Here is a 24,992-nt window from a genome sequence, read left to right as displayed (position 1 = left end):
AATGGGAATTACAACTTTACTGTAAAAGTTAAGTATAAGTAGCACACATATATATTAATAGGAAATATTTAGATTAATAAAATATTGCATGTTTCATCTATAAGGCGTTTCAAGAACATAAATGCCTGTAAAGCTATAGACACGTAGACATCAAGAGCTTGCAGTTCTGCTGATTGTCAGCAGACACCACCCTCAGCATGTAAAATTTCCAATTTACAGGCAACCAGGGAGAAGAAAGAAGTGTGATTTAAGAATTGTACTCTATGGCTTTTATTTGGCCCAAAGATGATGTCATGTGCCTCCTCATGAATGAATTAGATTTACTTCCCTATTACTGGCTCATTCTAAACAAAATTAATTGAAATCGAGGCCTAATAATACTGAGGAATAGTGGCTAGATTGCATGCTTTTTTTTTTTGGCATGAATATGATCATTAGGCTTTGAAGGAGCTTTTAAAGTAAATAATTTATGTTATTTATGGGTTGAATAACCGTTGCAAATGACTTACCCCTCTAAGGCTCAGTTCCTACAATAAGCAAATGGGGATGATGAAGACTCCTCCAAAGGAGAACAACTGTGGGGATGGCACAGGACCAGGCTGGACCCGCTCGGCAGGACTGACGAGAGCGTGGTGGCGCTCACGTCACTGTCAGGAGGTTGGAGGACGATGGGAGCTGTTGCTTTTATCCTGACTAGGATTGGAGTTCCCACTGGAACTAGGCAGGAGAATAAGGAAATAACCGAGTAAGTTCAAATGTATAAACTGATGTGACCATGTCTTTTCAAATGTTGTCATTTTCCTAGGTTTTATTTACAAAAATATTAAACATACAAAAGCACACTTTCATATAAATATCATCTAGCATAAACTATTATCAACATTTTCACAACTTTCATTTTTTTCTATCTCCAACTTCATTTTTTTCCTGGAGTATTTTAAAGGGTGGTTCTAAAATAATGGCATTTCACCTGCAAACAATGTCTAGTATGCATGCCCCTTCACTGACAAGGGTTGTTTTAAAAATATAGTCACCCCATAAAACTAAAAGAAAAAAAGATGTTCTAATACCTAATTCCTATTTCATTTCCACTTGTCTCTCGGCAGTTGATTTGTTTAAAGCAGGATCCAAACCAGGTCTTCCTCTTGCATCTGTGTGCTGTGTCTCTTATGTTTTTAAAACTACCTTTTTGTTTCAATGCCCTTGATTTGTGATAGTATTTGGGTCACTTGGCCTCGATTAGGCTGTTGGCTTTTTTGGGAGATCACTTCTCCCCTCTCTGTATTCCTTGTAATTCCATTTTAGGTCTAGAAGCTTGATTAAATAAGGTTCATTCCATGCCCCCCCCCATCTTCCACCCCACCCCCTTTTAGTCTGAAACACATAGTAGGTGGTGTCTTAGTTTTCTGGGTAAGTGCAACAAAATGGCATAAATTGGGAGGATTATAAGAACAGGGATTTATTGACTCACCGTGTTAGAGGTTAATAGTTTACATTAAAAGGCCAAATGAAGGCAGGCCAGTTCTCTCCTTGTCTCACCCGCTTCTGATAACCTCAGGCATTCCTTGATGGTCCTTGACTCTTACAGACATTTTCACATGGTTGCCTTTCTCCTTTCTTGTCGGATCTCATGTTAATTTAAGGAACAATATCTTCAAAGGCACTATTTCTAAGCAAAGTCACATTCACCAGTACAAGGTAGTTAAGACTGCAGTGTGTCTTCTTTGGCAGCTATTAGTTCAAAACAAAAAAAACAGGGAAATAACAAATGTGGGTAAGTGGTACCCTCAATCCATTGCTGCTAGGAAAGTAAAGGTTTCTTCACTGTGAAAAGCCCAGTGGCAGTTTCTGAGAAAGGTAGACACAGAAATGCCCTAGGACCAGCCACCCCACTCCCAGGAATATGCCCCTAAGACTTGAAAGTGGGGTCTCCCAAAGAGGCTTGAACCCTGCTGCTCACACAGCATTGTCCATAGCAGCCTGAAGGTGGAAGCCACCAGTTGTCCACCAGCATATAAATATCTGTTAGTTGGGTAGACTAGAGAAATAAATTCAGGGAGACTCATAGGTGTAAGAGACTTAAAAAAAATAAATCATTTTATTGGGGGCTTGTACAACTCTTATCACAATCTATCCATCCATCCATTGTGTCAAGTACATTTGTACATTTGTTGTCATCATTATTTTCAAAACATTTTCTTTCTACTTGAGCCCCTGGTATTAGCTCCTCATTTCCCCCTCTCTCCCTCATGAACCCTTGATAATTTATAAATTATTATTATTTGTTCATGTCTTGCACTGACTAATGTCTCTCTTTTACCCATTTTTCTGTTGTCCAAACCCCTGGGAGAGGGTTATAGGAAGTTCATTGTGATCAGCTTCCCCTTTCTCCCCCCACCTTCCCCTTACCCTCCTGGTATGGCTACTCTCAATATTGGTCCCGAGGGGTTTATCTGTCCTGGATTCCCTGTGATTCCTGCTCTTATCTGTACTCATGTACATGCTCTGGTCTGGCCAAATTTGTAGGGTAGAATTTGGGTTATGATGGAGGGGGTGGGGAGGAAGGATGAAAGAACTACAGGAAAGCTTTATGTTTCATCAGTGCTATACTGCACACTGAATGGCCCATCTCCTCCCCATGATCCTTCTGTAAGGGGATGTCCAAATGCCTACAGATTGGCTTTGGGTTTCCACTCCACACTCTCCACCCCATTCACATTGACATGATTTTTTGTTTGGGATCTTTCATGCCTGATACCTGATCCCATCAACACCTCGTGATCACACAGGCTGGAGTGCATCTTCCACGTGGGCTTTGTTGCTTCTCAGCTAGATGGCTGCTTGTCTATCAAGAAAGAGCCTTATATACAAGAGCAGTTGAATATTGAGAAAACATCCGAGCCCAGTCCAGATCAAGTCCATAAGTCCGATATTAGCCATATGTCTGATGCCAGTCTATAAAGTCCTCTTCATACTCAAGAAACACATGCAATGAAGATGCAGGAAGATCACAGACCAGTGGGTAGAAAGTATTGTGGACCCAGTGGCATTGTAAGCATCTCAGCACTGGCAGGGCTCTCCCATGTGTCTTCTAAGTAGAGCATCTCTTTTAGGGAGTCAACAGAGAATGAGTGCCTCCCACCTCCAAGGAGGAAATACAGGAGTTCCCGGAATCCTCAGGAGAAGGTCATGCCCACACAGAGGCCTCATTGGCTGTATCTTGATTGACAGGCTAGACTCCACCCCTACACTCTCAATCCTTAAATCGTCCCCAGATTATGTAACTACCACAGAATAGATAAACAAAATGTGTATCTGTCTATAGAATGGAAAATTACTCAGGCTTGAAAAAGGAAGGAAATTCTAATATATGTTACCATATGGGTGAATCTTGAAAATATTGTGCTAAAGAAATATGTGAAATACAAAAGACAAAAATTGTATGACCCATTCTATGAAATATCTAGAATAGGCAAATTCACACAGATAGGAAGGCCGGAAGGAGCCTCCATTGGCAGCTATTGGATAATGTTTGTTTGGTGCGATGAAAACGCTTTGGAAATACAGCATGTGATGATTGTACAACATCGTGAATGTAAGGCACGTCACTGAGTTGCACACTTAAAAGTGGTTACAATGGCACACTTTATTATGTCCGTCTTATTTGTAGAGATAAGTAACATGTTTGATAAACCATATCTTAGGTGATGCTGTAGATTTCCTGCAGCTTCACGGATGCATCACACACACACACAAAAATCGAGCTCAAAGCAGATTCCTGGATGTGTTCTGTGTGCTGCCCCGGCCCTTCCTCTGCTGGTTGTTGGTTAGGTGCCATCAAGTTGGTCCTGACTCCTAGCGACTCTGTTCAGTAGAACGAAACACTGCCCAGCCCCATGCCACCCTCACAAGCATTGCTATGTTTGGGCCCATCATTGGCGGCCTTGCGTCAACCTATCTCACTGAAGGGCTTCCTCTTGTTCACTGACCCCACACTCTATCAAGCATGATGTCTGTTCCAGGGGTGAGTCTCTCCTAATAACATGTCCAAAGTACATGAGACATGGGTTCAACATCCGTGCTTCTAAGGAGTATTTTGGCTGTACTTCTTCCAAGACAGATTTGTCCATGGTCTAATCAATATTCTTCACCAACAGCATGATTCAAAGGCATCGATTGGTCTTCAGTCTGCAGTATTCATTGTCCAGGTTTCACATACATAGGAGGCAGTGGGAAAACCAGGGCTCGGGTCAGTTGCACCCCATTCCTCAAAGTGACATCTTTCCTTTTTTAACATATTAAAGGGGGCTTTCTCAGGAGATTGGTCTGGTGCAATGCATTGGTTGATTTCTTGACAGCTATTTCCATGAGCATTAATGGTGGATCCAAGTAAAATGAAATCCTGGTTAACTTGAATCTTTTCTCCATTTCTTATGGTATTGTCTGTTAGTCTAGTTGTGAAGATTTTTGTTTTCTTTTTTTTTTCCCCTTCCCCCTTTTGTTTTCTTCCCATTGAATTGTAAACCATACTGAAGGCTATTGGCTTTGATCTTCATCAGCACGTGCTGCAAGTCTTCTTTGCTTTTAAGAGCAAGATTGTGTCATCTGCATGTCACAGGTTAATGAGCCCTCCTCCCACCCTGAAGCTACATTCATCTTTGGACAGTCTAGCTTCACAGATGATTGGCTGGGCAAACAAAGTATACTCATAGCAACACTATATGGCACAGTAGAACAGTTCCATAGGTTTTTCTAAGACATAGTCTTTACAGGAGGCACCCTGGTGATGCTGTCAAGTTAGCATTGGCTTGCTAACCTCAAGGTCTGCAGTTCAAACCCACCAGCTGCTCCTAGGGAGAAAGATGAGGCTATCTGCTCCCATAAAGATTTATAACCTTGTAAGCCGCATATAGGGTCTCTATGGGTCTGAATTAATGCAGACCCCAGGTCTTTCTCCCATGGGTTCAAAGTATTGGCCTTTCGGTTAGCAGCTGGTCATTGTACTTTGACCTAAAGAAAATAAAAACCCACTACCAACGAATTGATTTTGATTCAGAGTGCCCTGATATAGACCATCTGACGTGTTGTTAAATGTCATCTGGTTGATTCTCACTCATATCCAGCCTGTGTAAAAGACTAATAGACCATCTGGCCCAGTGCCATCCTTATGTTGACCCTATTGCTGCAGCCACTGTCTCAACCTGTCTCAGTCAGGAGCTGCTGCTTTCTTTTTTACTGCCCCTCTGCTTTAGCAATTCCAGGAACGGGTCTCTCCTGATTACATGTCTGAAGTATGTGAGACAAAGCCTCGCCATCCTCGCTTCTAAGGAGCATTCTGGTTGTACTTGTTTCCAAGACAGATTTGTTTGTTCTTCTTGCGGTTCATGGCACTTTCAATATTCTTTGCCAGCACCCCAAGTCCAATGCACCGATTTTTCTTCAGTCTTTCTTATTCAATCTCTAACTTTCATAAACATATGAGGTAATGGAAAATACCCTGGGCTAAGTCAGGTGCACCTTAGTCCTCAAAGAAACATCCTTGTTCTTCACCACTTTTTCAAAATTATTATTAAAAGATCATTTTATTAGGGGCTCTTAAAACTCTTATTACACTCCATACATCAATTGTATCAGGCATATTTGTACATATGCTGCTATTGTTCTTTTCTAGACAGTTACTTTCTATTGAGCCCTTGGTATCAGTTCCTCTTCCTCCTCTTCCCCCCATGACCCCTTGGTAGATTATAAATTACTCTCTCCCTCCCACCATGGCTTCTGTTATTCTCCCTGAGGCGGGTGTGCTTCACCCTTTAAAGAGGTCTGTGCAGCAGATTTTCCCAGTGCAGTACACTGGCTGATTTCTTGTCTGCTGCTCGCATGAACATTGATTGTGGATACAAGCAAGAGGAAATCCTTGACGACTTCAATCTTCTCTCTTGCTTATTATGTTATCTATTGGTCCAGGTGTGAGGCTTTTGTTTTTCTTTACATCAAGCTGTAATCCACATCACAGGCTGCCATCTTTGATCTTCATCAGCAAGTGCTTCAAATCCTCATTTTTCAGCAAGCAAGGTTGTGTTATCTGCGTATCGCAGGTTGTTAAGAAGCCTTCCTCCAATCCTGATGCCACGTGCTTTTTTCATATAGTCCAGCTCCTCTGGACTCAGTTCAACATACAGAATGAACACACATGGCCAAAGGATGCAAACTTGACATTGACCTTTCCTGATTTTAACCATGTAGCTTGCATACAGTATACATTAAACACATGTAGGTGGGAGGCAGACAGAGTAAAGGGGAAGGGAAGAAGATATGCAAACTCCTCTTTCTCATTAGCTACTGTCATCATCTGTGGAGTAAGAGTTCATTATTTTCAGTAGGTACCTCCTACAGAGTTCTTAAGTCTGGGACTATTCCTTCAAGGCCTGCTGTATGATTCTCTGTGGTTTCTTTACCTGCTATAATTGGCTAGATTGAAAATTATTTAAAAATGGAAAAGGACAATGCTTTCTGGAGAAAGACAGGAGGAAATGCCCCCACCCCTCACCCCTATCCACGTTAGCCCCAGGGTAGCCTCATGCGTGCCCTTCTCCTTTGCATGGAGAAGCAAAGTAAATTCACCCAACCCATGTAGACTAAGGGCACTAACTTGTGGCTGTCTGTAGCATGAGCCTGGATTTATGCTGTCCTACCTTAGATACTCTGCTTGCAGGTGTGCCCCCTGGGCGAGGACAGCAGGCTCTCTGAGGCAGAGCTTTGCACCGATAAGGCAACACTGCTGAAGTCATGAGGCGGTTCCACGCAGAGCCCTCGTGTGAGTCATATGAACGCTCCAACGCTGCTGACCGCTGGCAGAAAGGGAAGCGATCGAGGAGAGAGGCAGAGGGGGAGAGGTGCAAGTGTGGGCTTTCTGCTTGAACCCAGAAGATCATGGGCCAGGAGCTGTGCGCCAAGACTCTACCCCCTGAGTGCAGCTGCTATCGCTGCTGCCCGGAGGGAGGAGAGGCACACAGCTGTCGACGGACTCAGCCTGCAGCGATGGAGACTGCGGTGGAGGTATTTGTATCCCGGGCGGGAGCATCTTTAGCTGCGGGTAAACTAAGGAGTTGAGGGTCTCCCTTTCCACAGCGGGGTCTGATTTTTTTTCCCCCTGCAGTAGGTCTAAACCAATAAAAAGAAAAATCTATTAAAGCCACAGAGGATTTATGACTGTGGTTATCAGATCGGGAGATGTTCTTGTAAACCGAGAGGGGGACATTATTTTACGCTTTGAGGCTGCATGGAAGTTACTTGCCTTAAAGTAGAGAGTGTCACAGTGGTTCTCTGTCAATGGGTCCTCAATGACAGAATTGAATCTCAAAGAGTAAACTGCAGACGTGGCATGCTGGGGCTCTGAATTGTGATAATTAGCTCATATTCCTGAGAAGTGCCGGCCAGGAGATCAATCCAGTAGCCATGGGAAAGAAGCTACAGAGAAGAGCCCGCATTAGAAAGCGTGAAGTCAGAAAAACATTCATCAAAGAGATTCAGGTTAATTTAAGGGTCAAGAGCAGATTTTTCAGGGAAGAAAGGATGCAGTGTTTCAGCCGTTGGTAATGACCACTGTCCTTTTAGTGATCTGATGTTCAGGAAAGATACCTTTGGGGGAGATGGAAAGCAAAACACTCATAGAACAGAAAGCTAGCACAGAAAGAAAGAAAAACAAAAACGATGCGTACTAACCACCAGAGTCTCGAGTTTGCAAACATTTTATTCCTAGCTTACAGACCTAGAAGAAGCACCAGGCTCCATGACTTCATTTCACCCCAGGGGACGTCAGGCTGTCCGTGCCCGGAAGCGTAAGAGTCAAAGGCCACGCAGTCACAGTGACTCTTTTCAAGAAGAGGGTCTGCGGCAGAGTTCTCAGTGGGTGAGTGAGCGAGCAGATGATGTTGACCCTGAAGAATGTAATGGGTGCTTGTCTAGGGAGGCTGGCTCTCAATTCCAGGGCTATTCCGACCCGTGCCTTCCCACGGACACTCAGGCAAGGCTGTCTCTCCACCCCGGGGAGCCCAGTGTCAACACTGAACACTGCTTCTCTCTCTCCCAACGCTCATCCTGGCGACTGTCCTGGAGCAGAGGAGGAGCCTCCCGTTTGGAGCGGCCTCCTCATACTTGAACTTGGAGAAGCTGGGAGAAGGCTCTTATGCTACAGTTTACAAGGGGATTAGCAGGTGAGTGACTCGAAGCTGGGGGAGACTTCAGGAAGGAGGGTCTCCCTTGTCTTGTTTGGGGGTGCAAAGCGGGTGGAGGGTGGCAAGTGCAGAACCGGAGCAAGACAAGACGAACAGTGGGAGAGGGTGAGGATGATTCAGAAAGAGCCTGGCAAGAAAAGCAAAGCGCCCCGCCCCCACCCTCTAACCAAATCAGCCTGCTGAAATATTTCCTCTATTTTATTCACTAGATGCTCTAGACTGACCTGTAGAAGTCTTGCTTTCCTTGCGAGTCCCATTCCCAGCCAGGCACCTCACCTGCAGCTGCCACTCTGTTAAACGAGGCTTGCTGCTCAGGCAGCGGTTCTCAATCTGTGGGGTCCTGACCCCTTTGGGGGTTGAACGACCTTTCACAGGGGTTGCCTGATCCATCACAGTAGCAAAATGACAGTGATGAAGTAGCAACAAAAATAATTTTATGGTGGGGCGGGGGGTCACCACCACACGAGGAGCTGTATTAGAGAGTCGCGGCCTGAGGAAGGCTGAGGCCACTGCTCTTAGGGGTGCTCTGTACTTTCCCGACAGGCTGCTTTGCTTTCCTGCCGGGCCATGGAGCGTTCCGTATCGGTTGCCAACCTCATAATTCAAATGCGTCGATTCTTTTGTAACCTTCCTTATTCGATGTCCAATTTTCACCTGCATCTGAAAGGAGTGAAAATAACCTGCTCGGATCAGGTGTGTCTTAGTCCTCAAAGTGATGTCTTTGCTCTTTGATGGACGACCGTGCACCGGTTCGTTGAAACATTTTAAATGGCATTCCGTCAATTCTTCCAGCCTTGTTTTCTTGCCAACATCTCCACTGTGGCTTGGGATTCTTCCTTCGGTAACAATGGTCCTTGATCAGATGGTACCTCTTGAAATAGCTGAATGCTGACCAGTCCTCTTTGGTACAGAGACTATGTATTTCTTCCATCTTCTTTTGGTTTCTCCTGCATCATTCAATGTTCTGCTCCGGGAATCCTTCATCACCTCAACCCAGAGCTTGACTTTTCAGTTCTTTCAGCTTGAGACACGCTGCATGTGCTCTTCCCGTTGGGTTTCCTACATCCAGGTCTTACTTTGTTTCCTTATAATGCTTTCCTTTGTCCTTCTGAGCTGCCCTAGGAGATTGTTTTGGTTGTTAAGCTCTTTGATCTCATCTCCCCCCCCCCACTGCCCCCACCCCCCATTTGCTTTAGCTATTTTACGTTTAAGAGCAATTTTCAGAGTCTCTTCTGACATCCACATTGCCCTTTGCTTTCTCTCCTGGCCTTTTAGGGGACTTTTGCTTTAATTGGGCATGGTGTTCTTGATGTCTTACCACAACTTGTCTGGTCTCTGACCGTTAGTGTTCAATGCATCACCTTTCTCCTTGAGATGTTCCCTAAACTCAGGTGAGGTATAATCAAGGTTGGACTTTGGTTCTTGTGGACTTGTTTTAATTTTCTTCAATGTCACCCTGAACTTGCGTATGAGCAATTGATCATCTGTTCCACACTTAGCCCCTGGTTTTGTTTTGGTTGACAATATTGAGATTCTTCACTGTGTATGTGTATTTGATTACTGTTTATTCCTTCTGTTGAAGCCCATTTGTATCATTGCCATTTATATTGTTGTGGGGGAGGTATTTGCAATTGAGTTTTTTGTTTATTTTTTTAAAAAACTTTATGATTTAAAACTTTTACAACTTTTACAGTCAATTGGTTTTGCATTCAGCAATTCATACATTGATTGTACGGTTAGTCCCCAAGATGTCCCAGCCCTCTTCCCACCTCCACCCTCCCTGTGCTTTACCATTATTATGCATCCTTCTTTCTGTCCCTCCTGCTTCCAAGAGTTTTTACCCCCGGTAAATGCTGTCCTTTTGATTTGGTGTGGTTGATTGTTCTAAGGAGCGTAAACCTCTTGGATGTGATTCTTCCCCTCTACGCCTGTATATTGTTGGGCTGAAAGCTGAGTCATAGGGGTGACTTCAGGTCTAGGAGTGTAGAGTAGCTAAGGGACAAAGTCTCGGGATTCCACCAGTCTCCCCCAGACCAGGAAGCCTGGTCTGTTTTTTGTTGGAGTTTTATCCCACGTTGTTCTCCCACTCTACTCAGGACGCTCTTTTGTGATCCTTTCAGGGTAGTTAGCAGTGGTAGCGGGGCACCATCTAGTTCTTCTGGTCTCAGGGTTGTGCTCTGTGGTCCATTCATCCTCTGGACTAATTGTTCCCGTATGTCTTCTATTTTCTTCATTCTTCTTTGACGGTACTTCTGTGCTGTCTCCGGGAGTAAGAGCCAGCATGTGCGTGGGGTGGGCACTACTGCTGTCTGGGTGGGCACTTCACAGCTTGGCATAGCTGCGATCCAGAAATACCAGGCCCAGCTCTCTTTCATGCGCTGAAAGCCTGAGAGCAGCAAGGTGCCCATGTGCTGTGCAGAAGCTTGGAAGTCCCTCTCCCCACCCTGGTGGGCCATGTCAGTAGAGGGACAGCATTTCAGAGCTTGGGTCGCTGCATGGTCAGCCACTCGCATTCATCTGTTCCTGCGCTCAGCCCCTTAAGAAGTCTTTTATTTTGGAAAATTCAGTATCTTATCCCTTATAAGTGAACTGTCTCTTCTTTCTTCCTAGTCTGCTTTTAGTCCGGAAGTTCCACTGGAACCTATTCATCCTGGGTGATTGTGTGAAGTTTTAAAATGCTAGTCAGGGTACAGTGTAGCAACAATGAAACATACAACTTTCCTCTAGTTCCTAAATGCTTCCTCTACCCCCACTATCATGACCCCAATTCTACCTTACAAATCTGGTTAGTCCAGAGGATGTACACTGGTACAGATAGGAACTGGAAACACACAGGGAATCCAGGATGGATTCCTTCAGGAACAGTGGTGAGAGTGGCGATACTGGAGGGTAGAGGGAGGGTGGAGGTAGAAAGGGGGAACTGATTACAAGGATCTACATATAACCTCCTCCCTGGGGGACGGGCAACAGAAAAGTGGGTAAAGGGAGATGTCAGACAGTGTAAGATATGACAAAATAATAATTTGTAAATTATCAAGGGTCCATGAGAGAGGGGGGAGTGGGGATGGAGTGGGGGTAATGAGGAGCTTTTGCCAGGGGCTTACCTGGAGAGCAAATGTTTTGAGAATGATGAGGGTAATGAATGTATAAATGTGTTTTATACTATTGATGTCTATATGGATTGTGATAGGAGTTGTATGAGCCCCCAATGAAATGATTAAAAAAATACAAGCTATAATAAAAAGATCAGAATAGTTATCGAAAAAGACTCAGGAAAGTGCTCGAGTGTAGAAAGCAACTTGTGAAACAATAAAATAAAATAAAATGCTGGCGGCATGGTTTCTAGCATCGCAGCAACGTGCAAGCCACAGTACGACAAACTGACCGGACAGTGGTTTCCATATCCCTCGCTCAGTCACAATGGTAAACTGAAGTTGCTGCTTCAAGCTTTCACATGCCTTCATAGAAGAAACTGAAGCTGCTGTCTTTAAAGCATAAAACCAGACCAAGCCGCCGGGCGTGGTGGCGCGCGCCTGTAGTCCCAGCTACTCGGGAGGCTGAGGCTGGAGGATCGCTTGAGTCCAGGAGTTCTGGGCTGCAGTGCGCTATGCCGATCGGGTGTCCGCACTAAGTTCGGCATCAATATGGTGACCTCCCGGGAGCGGGGGGCCACCAGGTTGCCTAAGGAGGGGTGAACCGGCCCAGGTCGGAAACGGAGCAGGTCAAAACTCCCGTGCTGATCAGTAGTGGGATCGCGCCTGTGAATAGTCACTGTACTCCAGCCTGGGCAACATAGCGAGACCCCGTCTCTAAAAAAAAAACAACAACAACAAAAAAAAAAAACCAGACCAAGCCACGATCTTGGTCATCAAGTCAATTCAGACCCACAGAGACCCTGTACGACAGAGCAGAACTGCTTGCCCCATAAGGATTCCAAGGCTGTGAATCTTTATGGATGCAGAGAGCCCATCTGTCTCTCACGGAGGGAGTGGCCCAGGGGTTCAAAGTGCCAAACCTTGGGTTACCAGCTGGATGTTTAACCACTGCGCCACCTGGTACAATCTATAAAGGATGCCTTATGCAGAGAATGGTAAATTCTGTATCTTCTGTGCTTGCAAAATATACTAATGTCTGGAGAATAAAAATACTGTGTACCAGTCATATCACTGTGAATGGGGGGTGGTGATGGTGGCCGTGTGGGGTGGAAACCCTAAGCCAATTTGTAGGCAATTGGACATCCCCTTACAGAAGGATCGTGGGGAGGAGATGGGCCATTCAGAGTGCAGTATAGCACCGATGAAACATACAGGTTTCCTCCAGTTCTTTAATGCTTCCTTCCCATCCACCCTCCACCCACTATCATGACTCCAATTCTACCTTATAAATCTGGCTATATACAGAGCATGTATATGGGTACAGAAAAGAGCTGGAAACACAGGGAACTCAGATGGATAAACCCCTCAGGACTGATATTGAGAGTAGTGATACCAGAAGGTGAAGGTGGGGTGAGAAAGGGGGAGTAAGGGGAAGGTGGGAACTGATCATAATGATCTACCTACAGACCCCTCTCAGGGGGATAGACAACAGAAAAGTGGGTGAAGGGAGACATAGATCAGTGCAAGACAAGAAAAAAATTAATTTATAAATTATCAAGGGTTCATGAAGGAGGGGGTGGCGGGGAGGGAGGGGAAAAATGAGAGCTGATACCAAGGACTCAAGTAGAAAGCAAATGTTTTGAGAATGATGATGGCAACAAATGTACAAATATGCTTGGCACAATGGATGGGTGTATGGATTGTGATAACAGTTGTACAAGTCCCTAATAAAATGATTTTTAAAAAATACTGTAGACCAGGAAGAAGATTATCCATGATGGTTAACAGTAAACTTCGTTAAAACAGGTCTGAAAGATCCACGAGTGGGAGCCACCTGGAGTTTGGTGGACCCACTGGTGACTGGTGAAGGTGATGAGGAAAGAGAGGTCATTGTAGGACCTAGGCAGATCTGTAAGCACCTCATCGAAGGCCTTTGTCAGGATTTGGCTTTAATTCAGCATGAAATGGGAGATAATGGTGAGATTTTGAGTAGAGAAATCACCTCCTTTGATTTTGACTGTAAAAGCATTCCTCTGACCACTTGGTTGAGTAATCCATGTGTTGAAGTGTATTACAAGGACATCATTAAGCCAGATAAAAAATATAAGAAGTTCTCGAACATATGCATGAAGGGGAATGAAATGCAATATAAAATATTATGTGAATGGATTTGGAAGGGCAATCTCTCTGTGCTTTTCTGTATCTTCCAATTTTCTATAATGACCAGATGCCACTTTGGTAAATAGAAAAAAGAGTTTGGAATATATATGCTTCATTTTGAGAAATAATGTGCTGGGATATATTCTGAAAGACAGTTACTTTTGCTAAACCGTATTAGTGTAAATGGGGCTGCGAGCCCCCTCAGTAAGTGTGTGTCCTTCTCCCTTGCCCCCCCCTTTTTTTTTTAGAATCAACGGACAGCTAGTGGCTTTAAAAGTCATCAGTGTGAACGCAGAGGAAGGAGTCCCATTCACAGCTATCCGGGAAGGTAAGAGCCATCTAAATGGACCAGAGAGGTTGGCTTTGAGTTCTTGCTCTGGTAAATTATATGCTGAGCTTATTCACTGAGCACTGAGTTGACCCTGCCTCCTGGTGACCCCATATGTGTTGGTAGAACTGTACACAATACAGTTTTCAATGATGGTTTAAATATAGATAGATACACACATAGATATGGTAAATAGCAGTGGAGATAGATGTATCAGACCTCCTCTGGCTTCCCTAGTGCCACAAGGCAGGGCTCAGATATGCCTTCACCTTCCATCCTTCTTTATCCTCTTCTTACACCAACCATTCCTCCCCCGTCACTCTGGTTCTATGCTGAGTCCGATCATTTGTTGCAATGGTCACACAAAACTTACAGCTAATACTCACAATTAAAGGAGGGGTATTAGGGAAGTTAATAGGTTACCACAAGTCAGGATCGGTAAACACTGTCAGAATACAGTCGGCAAACATTGTAAGGACCAATGTAAGGGTACAATCAATGGTCCACAGCCATACCTCTCCTTAGCCAGCAGCCAACTCTCTCTCCGGTCTTTAGATTCTCAGTCACCTGGTGGCCCCGCCTCTCTCTGCCCCTCAGTCTCTCAGCCACAGTCTCTTGGCCTTTGCTTTTTGGGCCAGGAAGGCAGGCCACCTGGCGATCTGTCTCAGCACCATCCCCTTGGGTTAGGTGGGGAGAAGGCACCCCGTAGTCTTGGTGCTGCTCTCTGAGTTTCTGTGCCACAGTCTCTGCTGCCTCTGGGCTCAGCAGCCTTTGCTACTTCAGACAGAGATCTTGGCCGTGTTCGTCCCAGGTGCTCGGGAGTTTGTCTCTCTGCTGCTGCTTCACAGCTGGGAATGGTGGTGGTCACGAACACTGACCAAGTCCCTCTATTCATGTTACAGAATGTTAGTGGGAGTTCCAGAGGCTAGAGGAGAAGAGCCACATTAAGGAATTTCATTCCACCACAGTAGACATGAGGCAGCAGCAGCAGCAGCCCTGGCTTCTGTCCTAAGTCGTTTCAAACTAACAGGATAGAGATTCAAGTTACATTAAGTGTTAAAATAAAGGAAGACAAGCCATTGTAAACTAAGAGGAGAACAAGTCGTCCTTTGTGTGGCTAATGGAGTCAGCAGGTTTTGAACCAAGCACGGATGCCATGGAGAAAGCAATTTAGAAAATGAGTTTATAACTGAATTTGATGCCATTTTCAGAAGTCTTTCTGAGCCCTTGGGAAATAACGTCATTGTAAATGTCAGTGGAAGGGCCAAATGGCTATAGGCTTGGCGGAGGCGTCATCTTGGGAGGCTCAGGTGCACTCCGAAAGAAAGGCTGGTTTTCAATGTTTAATTACAAAGGAAGGCGCACTTACTAATCTACTTCTCGGCAGTCCCTGTGAAAGGATGATTGCGTTTAGAAAGTGGCATGTGGGCGGGTTAGAGTGTTTCTGAGTGATAGAACCCCCAGGTCAGCAGTAGAAGGGAGCGTCTTCGGGCCAGGTTCATCTCATCCTCCCGGTGTCCCTTTGTGTCCTTGACCTTGCCTGGTGCTTCCGGCCCGCTTAGCTCAGGTTTAGTCCATAGCCAGATCTCTCAGGCTGGCATTTTTATAAATAGCGAAACCTTTTGACAGTTTTGCTGGCAGATGGTTCTCAGCATGCTCAGAAAACCTGTTTCTGTATTCAGTCTGTTTCCTAAATGTATCTTATTGCATATTTACTGAGAAAGAGGCCTTTCCATTACAGGTGTTTGCAATTAAACTTGGTGTTCGATTGTGTTCTTTGGGGGGGGGTGTTTTATGGGCCGGCCTCGCTGAACGCTTGGCTTATATAACATCAAAAACCCCAAAAGGCTTTTTGACACATGTGGAGGCTGTTAGGGTCGGTCCTCCATCAGTGCATGTTTCTTGGTGCACCAGTATAAAACAGGAGCCCTGGTTAGGAGGAACTGTCTCCCCTCAAGAAGATAGGCCACCTTGTTTGAGGACGTTGGTCCTGTCCCCCTTTGCCTGGAAGAACTCTAAGGATGTAAGCCAGGGAGACAGGGGGTTAAATGAGAAGGGCGGGAGAGGCAAAATAGGAACAGCTGGAGATCATTAGTTAAAATCCAGGGTCGCTAGCTAAAAAGGCCAACATCAGCTGCGGGGCGCGTGCGCGCAGAAAATCCCAGAGTAATGCAACCTTCTTTAAACAGGCTTGAAGCAGAAACGACTTTTGCTGGGTTGGCCGCCACTCTGCTGATCGGAGCCCGAGTTACTGAGCAGGATTTTCACTGCACGCACGGGTTCTCTCTACTGAGGAGCAATACACGTGGCCGTTTATCCGCCTGGTCATTGAGAGCAAGCTCTGTTTTCATTTGATCTTCACCTGCAATGTTCAGAAAGGAGCAGAAATCTGAACAAGCACTAAGGGAACTATGTCTTAATATACGCACCAGGTATTTTTCATAGAGTGCCTCTTTCATCCTCAGCAACCTTCGGAGGTAGTTATTATTGTCATTCTGATTTTGTTTATGCAGAACCTCCAGCTGGTTCAAGATTACGTAGCTACAGAAGGGCTGAGCCGCAAGTCAAAACTATCTGTCTGATTCAAAAATCGACTGTATAAATGCACCTGTTTTAGGTCTGGCTTTGGGCCAACCTGCTTCTCCACTTTCCTGAGGCCGCCTCCCTTTCAGACAGTTCCTCACGTGGTGGTGACCCCCCAACCAGAAAATCATGTCCGTTGCTATTTCATCACTGTCATGCTACTGTGATGAATCAGGAGACCTCTGCGAAGGGTCCGTTGACCGCCAAAGGGGTCACGACCCACAGGTTGAGAACCGCTGCTTTAAAGCGTCATGAACTCTGCCCTGCCCCCACCCCACCATCACCCTCCACCACCGCCACCAAACCAAAGCTGTCGTTTGGTGGACTGCAGGTGCATCAGACCAAGCCAAGGTATTTTCAGTTGCGTGAAAGTTGGACAGCGAGTGAGGGCTGAAGAAGAAAGAGTTAATGCACTTGAATTCAAGGGTGGAAGACAGAATGCTGACTACGTCATAGGCTGCTAGAGGAGTGGCCGGGAGATGCGCCCCTGTGAATTTCAGAGGCAGTAACTGTTCACAGGGGTAGAAAGCTGCGTGCTTTCGAATGGCCTACCTTTCAAATGCCATCCGGGTGCGTAACCTCTGTGCTACCAGGCTCTCCCTTTTAGTAACTTATCTGTCAGTATCTTAATGCACATTTTAAATATATTTCTATAAATGATCAGCTTTTGGTTGAAACCCAGGTTTCTCAGCCTGTTAGCAGCATTTCACTGGAAAACAATCATTTAACTTTTTTTGAGTACCCGGTAAGCTATGTGAACTTCCACTTTTCTATATAAGCTTTATTTACACCATCCCCTTAACTCGATGTGCTGTTTTTGTTGTCGAAGTGAACGGTTCTGAAGTCCAGAGTGTAGAGCTAGGAACCAGAGTTGTTCGGTGATGGAATCCATTTTTATTCCACATAAACATCCTGTGCGCTTCATCATAAATTTAGAAACACTTAGGTCGGGGGTTTCTTTAGAAATTGTGAACATAATCGTGGAAACTGGGTTGAACCATGAAAACTTTATACTAAGTTAAGTAAGCCAGACACAAAAGGACAATTAGTGCATGACCCCAGGTAAATGGAATATATGGACGAATGAGATGCATAGAAATAGAAAGTAGATTAGTGGTTATCATGGACTGAGAGAAGGGAAAATGGGGCACTACTGCTTAATGGGTGCAGCAGTTCAGTTTGGGGTGAAGAAAAGTTTTCTGAAACAAATAGTGGTGAAGGTCAGCATTGTGGATATGATGGATGTCACTGGACAGAATATGATTAAAAGGGCCAATTTTATGTTGTGCACATTTTACTACAATAGATCAAAATAGAAATCCATTTTTATGAGATGCTTTGTATATGTATTAAGCATAATATAGGAGAAACATTTAAAAATAATACAGAGTATTGTATATTCAGCAATCCTGACTCCATCATTGATTCTACAGCCCTGGTAACTGCGCCGTTTACATTAGAAGCTGTTCCAGCTGAGACTATTTTCAGGTTATTCTCTACTAGGAAACATTACAAAGTAATCACTCCGGATCCATATGGAAGCCAAAATTGGAATAAGGGACCTAGAGGTCAGACACCGAGGCAGAAGAATCTGATTAAATCTTCTCACAAATTGACTAGGACAGGTCTGGTTGACAAGAAATCCTCCCTGGGATGGGAACAAACAAAATCACGAACATAGCACACTTGCGTGTTCATAGTTACAGCTTTGGAAATCAGATCGTGCCAGTCCAATGTGTGTGATTGGGTTTATAATTCCAAAGAAATGATAGAATAAATATTGACCTAATGTTGTCTAAATATTTACTTAATGTATTTCTAAATTTATCTATGTGGTTGAAAACATTTTTTAGAATATACTTTTTTTGACTCATTGATTTGGTTTGTGATATCTAGGCCAGAGAAAATATAGCGTCAGTCTATTCCTGAAGTCCTGGTGGTATAGTGGCTATACGTTGGGTTGCTACCCACAAGGTGGGCCCTTTGAAACCACCAGCCACTCCATGGGAGCAAGATGAGGCTTTCTACTCCCTTAGAGAGTGACAGTCTCAGAAGTCTACCTTGTCCTATACAGTTGCCACGAGTCAGAGTTGACTCAGTGGCAGTGAGTTTTGTTTGGGGAGGTCTGCTCTAGTCAATCAGCACAAATTGAGTGACTTAACAACAAAACAAAACACATCTATTGTCTTACCCTTCTGGGGCCCATGTGACCCCATGCAGGGTATAAGCCAGGCTACTCGCTCTCTCAGGACTGTAGGGGGAGATCTTTTCTCATTCCTCCTAACTTCCAGTGGCGTCAGGTGTTCTCCGGCTTGTGCAGGATAGTTCAATCTCTGCCTCACTGTCACATGGCTTGAAAGTGACCCTTCTAGTAAGAGATTAGGGTTCATCCGAATGAACTCATCTTTACTAATCACATCTGCAATGACCCTATTTCCAAATAAGGTCACAGTCACAATGGCCTGGACATCAACACAACTTTTTGAGAGGTCAACACGCTCAATGATAAGGGACTATATGCACATTATCCAGGGCACACAATGGGGTTAGGAGTAATATTTGTGTCCACTATTGAGTCTTACATGAACTCATCACAATTAGTCTGAGCTCCACTAATGCACACACATTTTTTTATTTGGGGGGGAGGTGTTGCACACACATTTATCGAACACCAAATTCCAGGGCCTGTGCTAAGTGCTAAAGATGTAAAGACAGGGACAGTGTATGTTACAACCATCTCGTTCATAAAACTCACTGACTAGTGGGTTTGTTTTTTCGATTGTTGTTCTCCTTTTTTAATTAGTGAGGGTTTTGACTTCTGGTTATATACTATGTGCAGCCCCAGTCACTTTCAGAGTCAGCCTTTTTTGTCATTGTTGCCATTTAGAATTTTTCATAAATTAAAGGAGAACAGAGCAACATCAAAACACCACGATTCACTGTACTTACAAAGCACGAATTATCCTAAAGTTTTACTCAATTACAACCCCCAATGGGATTAACAAAAGCAAGAAATTAAATATTCTTACATCATTGCCATGTTTGTGCCAAATCTAAAGAAAATTGACCAAACAGAATGCAGAAACTATTGACTAATGCCATTAAGCCACATGTAAGTAATTTTTTCCCCTGAAGATAATTCAAAAAGGATTGCAGCAGCCATGACAGTACACTGCCGAAAACACAAAAACACAAGTCAGATTCAGAAGAGGCTGCGGAATGAGGGGTATCATTTTGGATGTTAGATGGACCTTGGCTGGCAACAGATAATATCAGAAAGATCTTATCTTTCTGTGTTTTATTAACTATACAGAAGGCATTCAACACTGTGGATCATAACAAATTGTGGTTGACATTGCAAACAATGGGAATGTCAAAACATGTGATTGTGATCATGTGGAGTTGTCCATTAACCAAGAAACAGTCAGTATGATGGAACATGCATGTAAACTCAGGAAAGGAGTGCCTCAAGGGTTTGTCAGTGTTCCATACTATTCCACCATGCCGATTTCGTCTGGATGCTGAGCAAATATGCTGAGGAAGTGAACGGAAGAAGATGCGGTACCAGGATTGGAAGAAGACTCATGAACAATATGCAAAATATAGAGGCCCGCAACCTTGCTTGCTGAAAGTGAAGAGAATTTGATGCACTTAGTCATGAAGATCAAAGACTACAGAGGTCAATATGGATTTCACCCAACAATGACAATTTAAAAATCCTCACAAGTGACCAAAATGTGACACACGATGAACAGAGACAACATTGAAGTTGTCAAGGATTTCATTTTAAAGCAGCAGTCCGGAAATCAAATAATGTACTGCACCGGGCAAACACGCTGCGGAGGGTCTTCTACATGTTAAAAGCAAAGGTGCCATTTTGAAGTCTAAGCTATTCCTGACCCAGCCCATAATATTACAGATTGCTTCACAGGCATGTGAAATCTGGGCGATGGACAAGGAAGATGAAAGAAAAATTGATGCCTTTGTATTTTGAAATTGATCAAGAATATTCAGTGTACCATTGACTGTCAGAAGAGCGAATAAGCCTGTGATGAAAGAAGTACATCCAGAAGGCTCCTTATCGAGGATGCTGAGACTTCATCTCACAAACTTTGTCCATGTGCTCAAGGGGGGACCAATCCCTGGAGAAGGTTATTACGCTTGTCGAAGTAGAGGGTCAGAGAAAGAAAGGAAGGCCCTGAGAGACAGATTGACAAGGTGCTTACAACCATGAACTCAACACAGCAACGACTGTGAGGTTGGCACAGAATTGGACAGTTTCTTTCTGTTGTTCATAGTGCTGTCAGGCATCTGGACCGAATGCATGGCACCTAACAATTAATGGCTGATGCCTAATACAGCCGACTCACTGGCAGTGGGTGTTCAAACAGAAAAAACTCACTGCCACCGAGTCAATTCTGACGCATAGTGAGCTTATAGGACACAGTAGGATTGCCCCTGTGGGTTTCTGAGACTGAATCTTACAGGAGTAGAAAGCCTCATCTTTCTCCTCTGTAGCAGCTGGTGGTTTCAGGGTACTGACCCTGGGGTTAGGCATCCCAGCCCATAACTCACTACTCCACCAGGGCTCATGAAGTGGGTACAATGGGGACTGATTTAACACTAAATATTTATTAAGTGTGTGCAATAAGCCAGGCATTGTTCTAGGCACTAAAGATCCAGCAATACGCAGAAAAGACAAGCAAGCGTGCTCTGAATGGAAAGTACATTCTTAAAGGTGGAGACATACCATTTAAAATGCACGCAAGGCGTCAGATGGTGATAAGTACTATGAAGTAAAGCGGGGCGCGGGGACAGAGGATCACTGAGGGACGTTGAAGGCGAAAGAGCTGCTGTTTCATTGGTGATCAGGGAAGCCCATGCCTTATGCGTATCATCTCAGCAAGAGACCCGACGAACACGAAAGAGGACTCAGAGAGCTAAGACATGATCACAAGCAGAGACAACGACAAGTGTGGCAAGTAAATTATGGGCAAAAATTCTACCAAGGCAGGGAACAATAGAATTGTAATCTAATTAAGTTGAAATCGATCCTACCTTGTTATTGTTAGATACCACTGAACTGGCTCCAACTCATAGCGCGCAGCCCTGTGCACAGCAGAGCTAAACCCTGTCTGGCCCTGCACCACCTTCAACATTTTTGCTAGGTTTGAGCCCATTGTTCAGTCACTGTGTCAATCCATCTTGCCTGGGGTGAAACTCTTTTTTCTTGACCCCCTACTAAGCATGAGCAGTTCTTTGACTGGTCCTTTCTACAGGGACTAGTCTCTCCTGATAATGTGTCCAAAGTACCTGAGATAAATTATTGCCATCCTTGCTTCCAAGAAGCATTCTGGCTGTACTTTTTCTAAGATAGATTTGTTGGTTCTTCTGCCAGGCCATGAAACTTTCAGAATTCTTTGCCAACTTGATGATTCAAACAAATAATTTTTATGCACTCTTCTGTAGTCAATGTCCAGTTTCACACACATAAAAAGCCAACTAGCACATGCACACAGGTGAATCTCTTCTGGTCAGTTGGTCAGGTAACTGTCTTCCAAATTTCTCAGCATGATGAGTGAGAACTTCCGGTACTCCATTCATTTGTTGAAACATTTAAATTTGTATTCCTTCGAATGTAGCCCTGGTTGCTGGCCAGTCCCCTCAGTGCAGCTTGGGCTTCTTTTCCCAATCACGTCAGTTCTTGATCATTTGCCACTTCCTGCACTGGCTCAACACCGGCTCTTGATACAGTGAGCGACTCGGTGAATTCTTGGCATTTTCTTTTGCTGCTTTTTGTGTCTTCCCATTTTTTTGCCCACAGAATCCTTCACTACAGCAGCTCGAGGCTGGATTTTGTCTCCAGTTCTTTCCGTGTGAGAAATGCCACGCTTGCTCTTTCCTGTAGATGTTCTAACTCCAGATCTTTGCGTATTTCCTTCTAATGCTTTAGTTTGTCATCTGGAGTTGCCCTTGGCAATCTTCGGTTCGGCTCTTCTGCTTCATCGCTTTCCCCATTTGTGTTAGCTATTCTACATTCAAGAGAAAGTTTCGATCCCTTCTGACGTTCATTTGTTCTTTTCTGTCTTTTAAATGAACTTTTACTTTTCTTCATGTATTGGTGTCTGTGATGATATTCCACAACTCATCTGGTCTTCCTTCAAATCTGTTCTTGAGATGGTTTCTAAATTCAGCTGGGTTATACTCAAGGCTGCAGTGGATTAATGTACATATAAGCAATTAGTGGTCTGCTCCATGGCTAGTCTCTGACTGCTTTGGCTAATGAGAATGGTCTTCTTCACTCTCTCTTTCACAGATCTATCCCACTGGATTTCTATGTTACATCTGGCAGTGTTCACAGATAGTGTTGTCATTTTTGTTGTGTTTGTAATGCAGTTGGACTTGTAAAGTTCCATCATGCGCTCTCCAGCTTCATTTCTATCTCCAAGGCCATATATTCCAACTACAGTTCTTTCCTCTTGTTTCCAACTTTCGCATTACACTCTCCAGTAATTAACAATGCAGTTTGATTGCATGTTTGATCAATTTAAAACTGAAGAAGCTAGCAGAATGCTTCAGGTTTTCATCATTGGCGTTGGCAGTTTATGTGAACAATAGTTACAATAACTGGTTTTCTTTGTAGGAGTATGTAGATTGTCATATCTCATAGAGCCGTGAGTTTCAAAATACACCTGGACATGATCCTTTTGGTAATGAATGTGACACCGTTCCTCTTGAAGTTGTCACTACAAGCATGGTAAGTCATAGGAGTGACCAACTCAAAATAGCCAATACATTTCAGCTTACTAATTCTTGGATATTGATCTATATGCAATCCATTTTACTTCCGACAACTTCCAATTATTGTAGATTCACATTTCAAATATTCCACATTCTGATTGTCAATGAATGCTTAGCAGTTATTTCTTCATCTTTTAAAACAATAGTCATTTTATTGGGGGCTCGTAAAACTCTTATCACAATCCATACATCCATCCATTGCATCAAGCACATTTGTACATTTTTTGCCATCATCCTTCTCAAAACATTTTCTTTCTACTTGAGCCCTTGGTCTCAGTTCCTAATTTTTCTCCTCCCTCCCATTCCCTCCCTCCCTTACCCTTGATAATTTATAAATTGTTATTGTTTTTCAGTTATTTCTTCTTATCTTGAATAGTATCCCATCATTTCAGAAGGACTACAGCACCTGCTGCTTTATGACAAGACTGCAGGAGTCACCAAAGGAAGCAGGGAGACTAGTGAGGAAACATTAACACTTGCAATAACACAGTCAAGATATGAAAGGCACCCCGGTAACGGAATGGTTAAGCACTAACGGAAGGTTTGCCAGATTGAACCCCCTCGTCAGCTCGGTGGTCATCAATACCCATAACGGTTACTGCCTAGGAAATCACTACTCTGTCATCTGAGGCTGTGACGAGTTGTAGTGCATTGATGACACCTACAACAACATGATTTTGACTTGAATCAGGATGGTAGCAAAGGAGCTGGCAATAAGAGGCAGCTTCCAGACATACCTACAAGTATGCGAACAGACGTGGTGACAGGTTTTGAATGAGAGCATTTAAGAAAAGAGGAGTTGCTCTGTACTTGGAGTGACTCATCCTCACAAAATGGATTAATGACTAATGATCTCTGCAAGGATATTGTGCGTTAAATATAAGACTTACCATGTAACTATAAGCAATCAATAGAGAAATGGTTTAATGGAACTGTGCCTATGCCTACAAAATTGAAAACTTCAAGGAAATGGTACGAAACAAGTTTTATACCCCGTGTTTTTAGTAGTGGAGTCTGGAGTAGCACAGAACAATTAAACTCGAAGCTACTAGGTGGGTGTTGCAGAGGCTCTTCAGCAGACAGGCCCGGCAATCTGCTTCCAAAGAGTCACAGTGCTGACAGTCCTGCGGGCCAGTTCTGCTCCGACAGCGTAGCGCCTCCACACGTTGAATCAACTCTGTGGCAACTGGTTGTTAACCAGTGGACTTCGTTCTAAATAGATATTATTCCTTGAGATTTTTAGCAAATATAATATAAGGAACAAAGCACTTTAAAAATAAACATCGGGGGTTTTGACAATATCATAAGTGAAAATGAAATTGTATTAAAATGAAAATATCTTAGGAATGGGAGAAAGACAGGGTTTTCGATTCCCATAAAGAGTTACTGTCTCAGAAACTCACAGGGCTGTTGTACCCTGTCCTACAGGGTTGCTATGAGTTGGCATCAACTCCATGGCAGTGAGTTTATATATTCCCCCCGCCCCCATTTAATTAATTAATTTATTTGGAGTTTATATATTTCAACTTTAATCTTTTACATTTGAATATCAGGGTATGCTTTATAGTATGTGTGTGTGTAATGAGGGGGCTTCAAAATGTTCATAGAAAAGTTGAATAAGAAGATGAGGAATATTTTTCTTTTTCTCTTTTTCTGTGATACAGTACCTTCTTAAAAAGTTTTATTGCTATATAATTCACATATCATACAATTTAATGATACAATCATATTAAGCATAGTTGTATGCAAATGTGCTCGACACAATGGATGTATTTTTGAAAAGAGCCGTAT

At 43.8% G+C, this 24,992-nt stretch overlaps 1 protein-coding gene across 1 annotated transcript in view; it reads left to right on the top strand.

Moving 5' to 3' along the window:
• Positions 1-6,761: 6,761 nt before the first annotated feature.
• The window catches only part of CDK15 (cyclin dependent kinase 15), a 111,202-nt gene continuing 92,971 nt past the window's right edge, over positions 6,762-24,992 (top strand). Inside the window, exons 1-4 of the mRNA XM_075529298.1 lie at positions 6,762-7,056; positions 7,760-7,909; positions 8,119-8,213; positions 13,738-13,817. Coding sequence (XP_075385413.1) covers positions 6,931-7,056; positions 7,760-7,909; positions 8,119-8,213; positions 13,738-13,817 — 451 coding nt within the window. The 5' untranslated portion in view covers positions 6,762-6,930. The remainder of the gene's footprint in view (positions 7,057-7,759; positions 7,910-8,118; positions 8,214-13,737; positions 13,818-24,992) is intronic.

Source organism: Tenrec ecaudatus, chromosome 13 (assembly GCF_050624435.1).
Source record: "Tenrec ecaudatus isolate mTenEca1 chromosome 13, mTenEca1.hap1, whole genome shotgun sequence".
In the NCBI taxonomy this organism is placed as follows: domain Eukaryota; kingdom Metazoa; phylum Chordata; class Mammalia; order Afrosoricida; family Tenrecidae; genus Tenrec; species Tenrec ecaudatus.
This window is presented reverse-complemented; position numbering and strand designations above follow the sequence as displayed.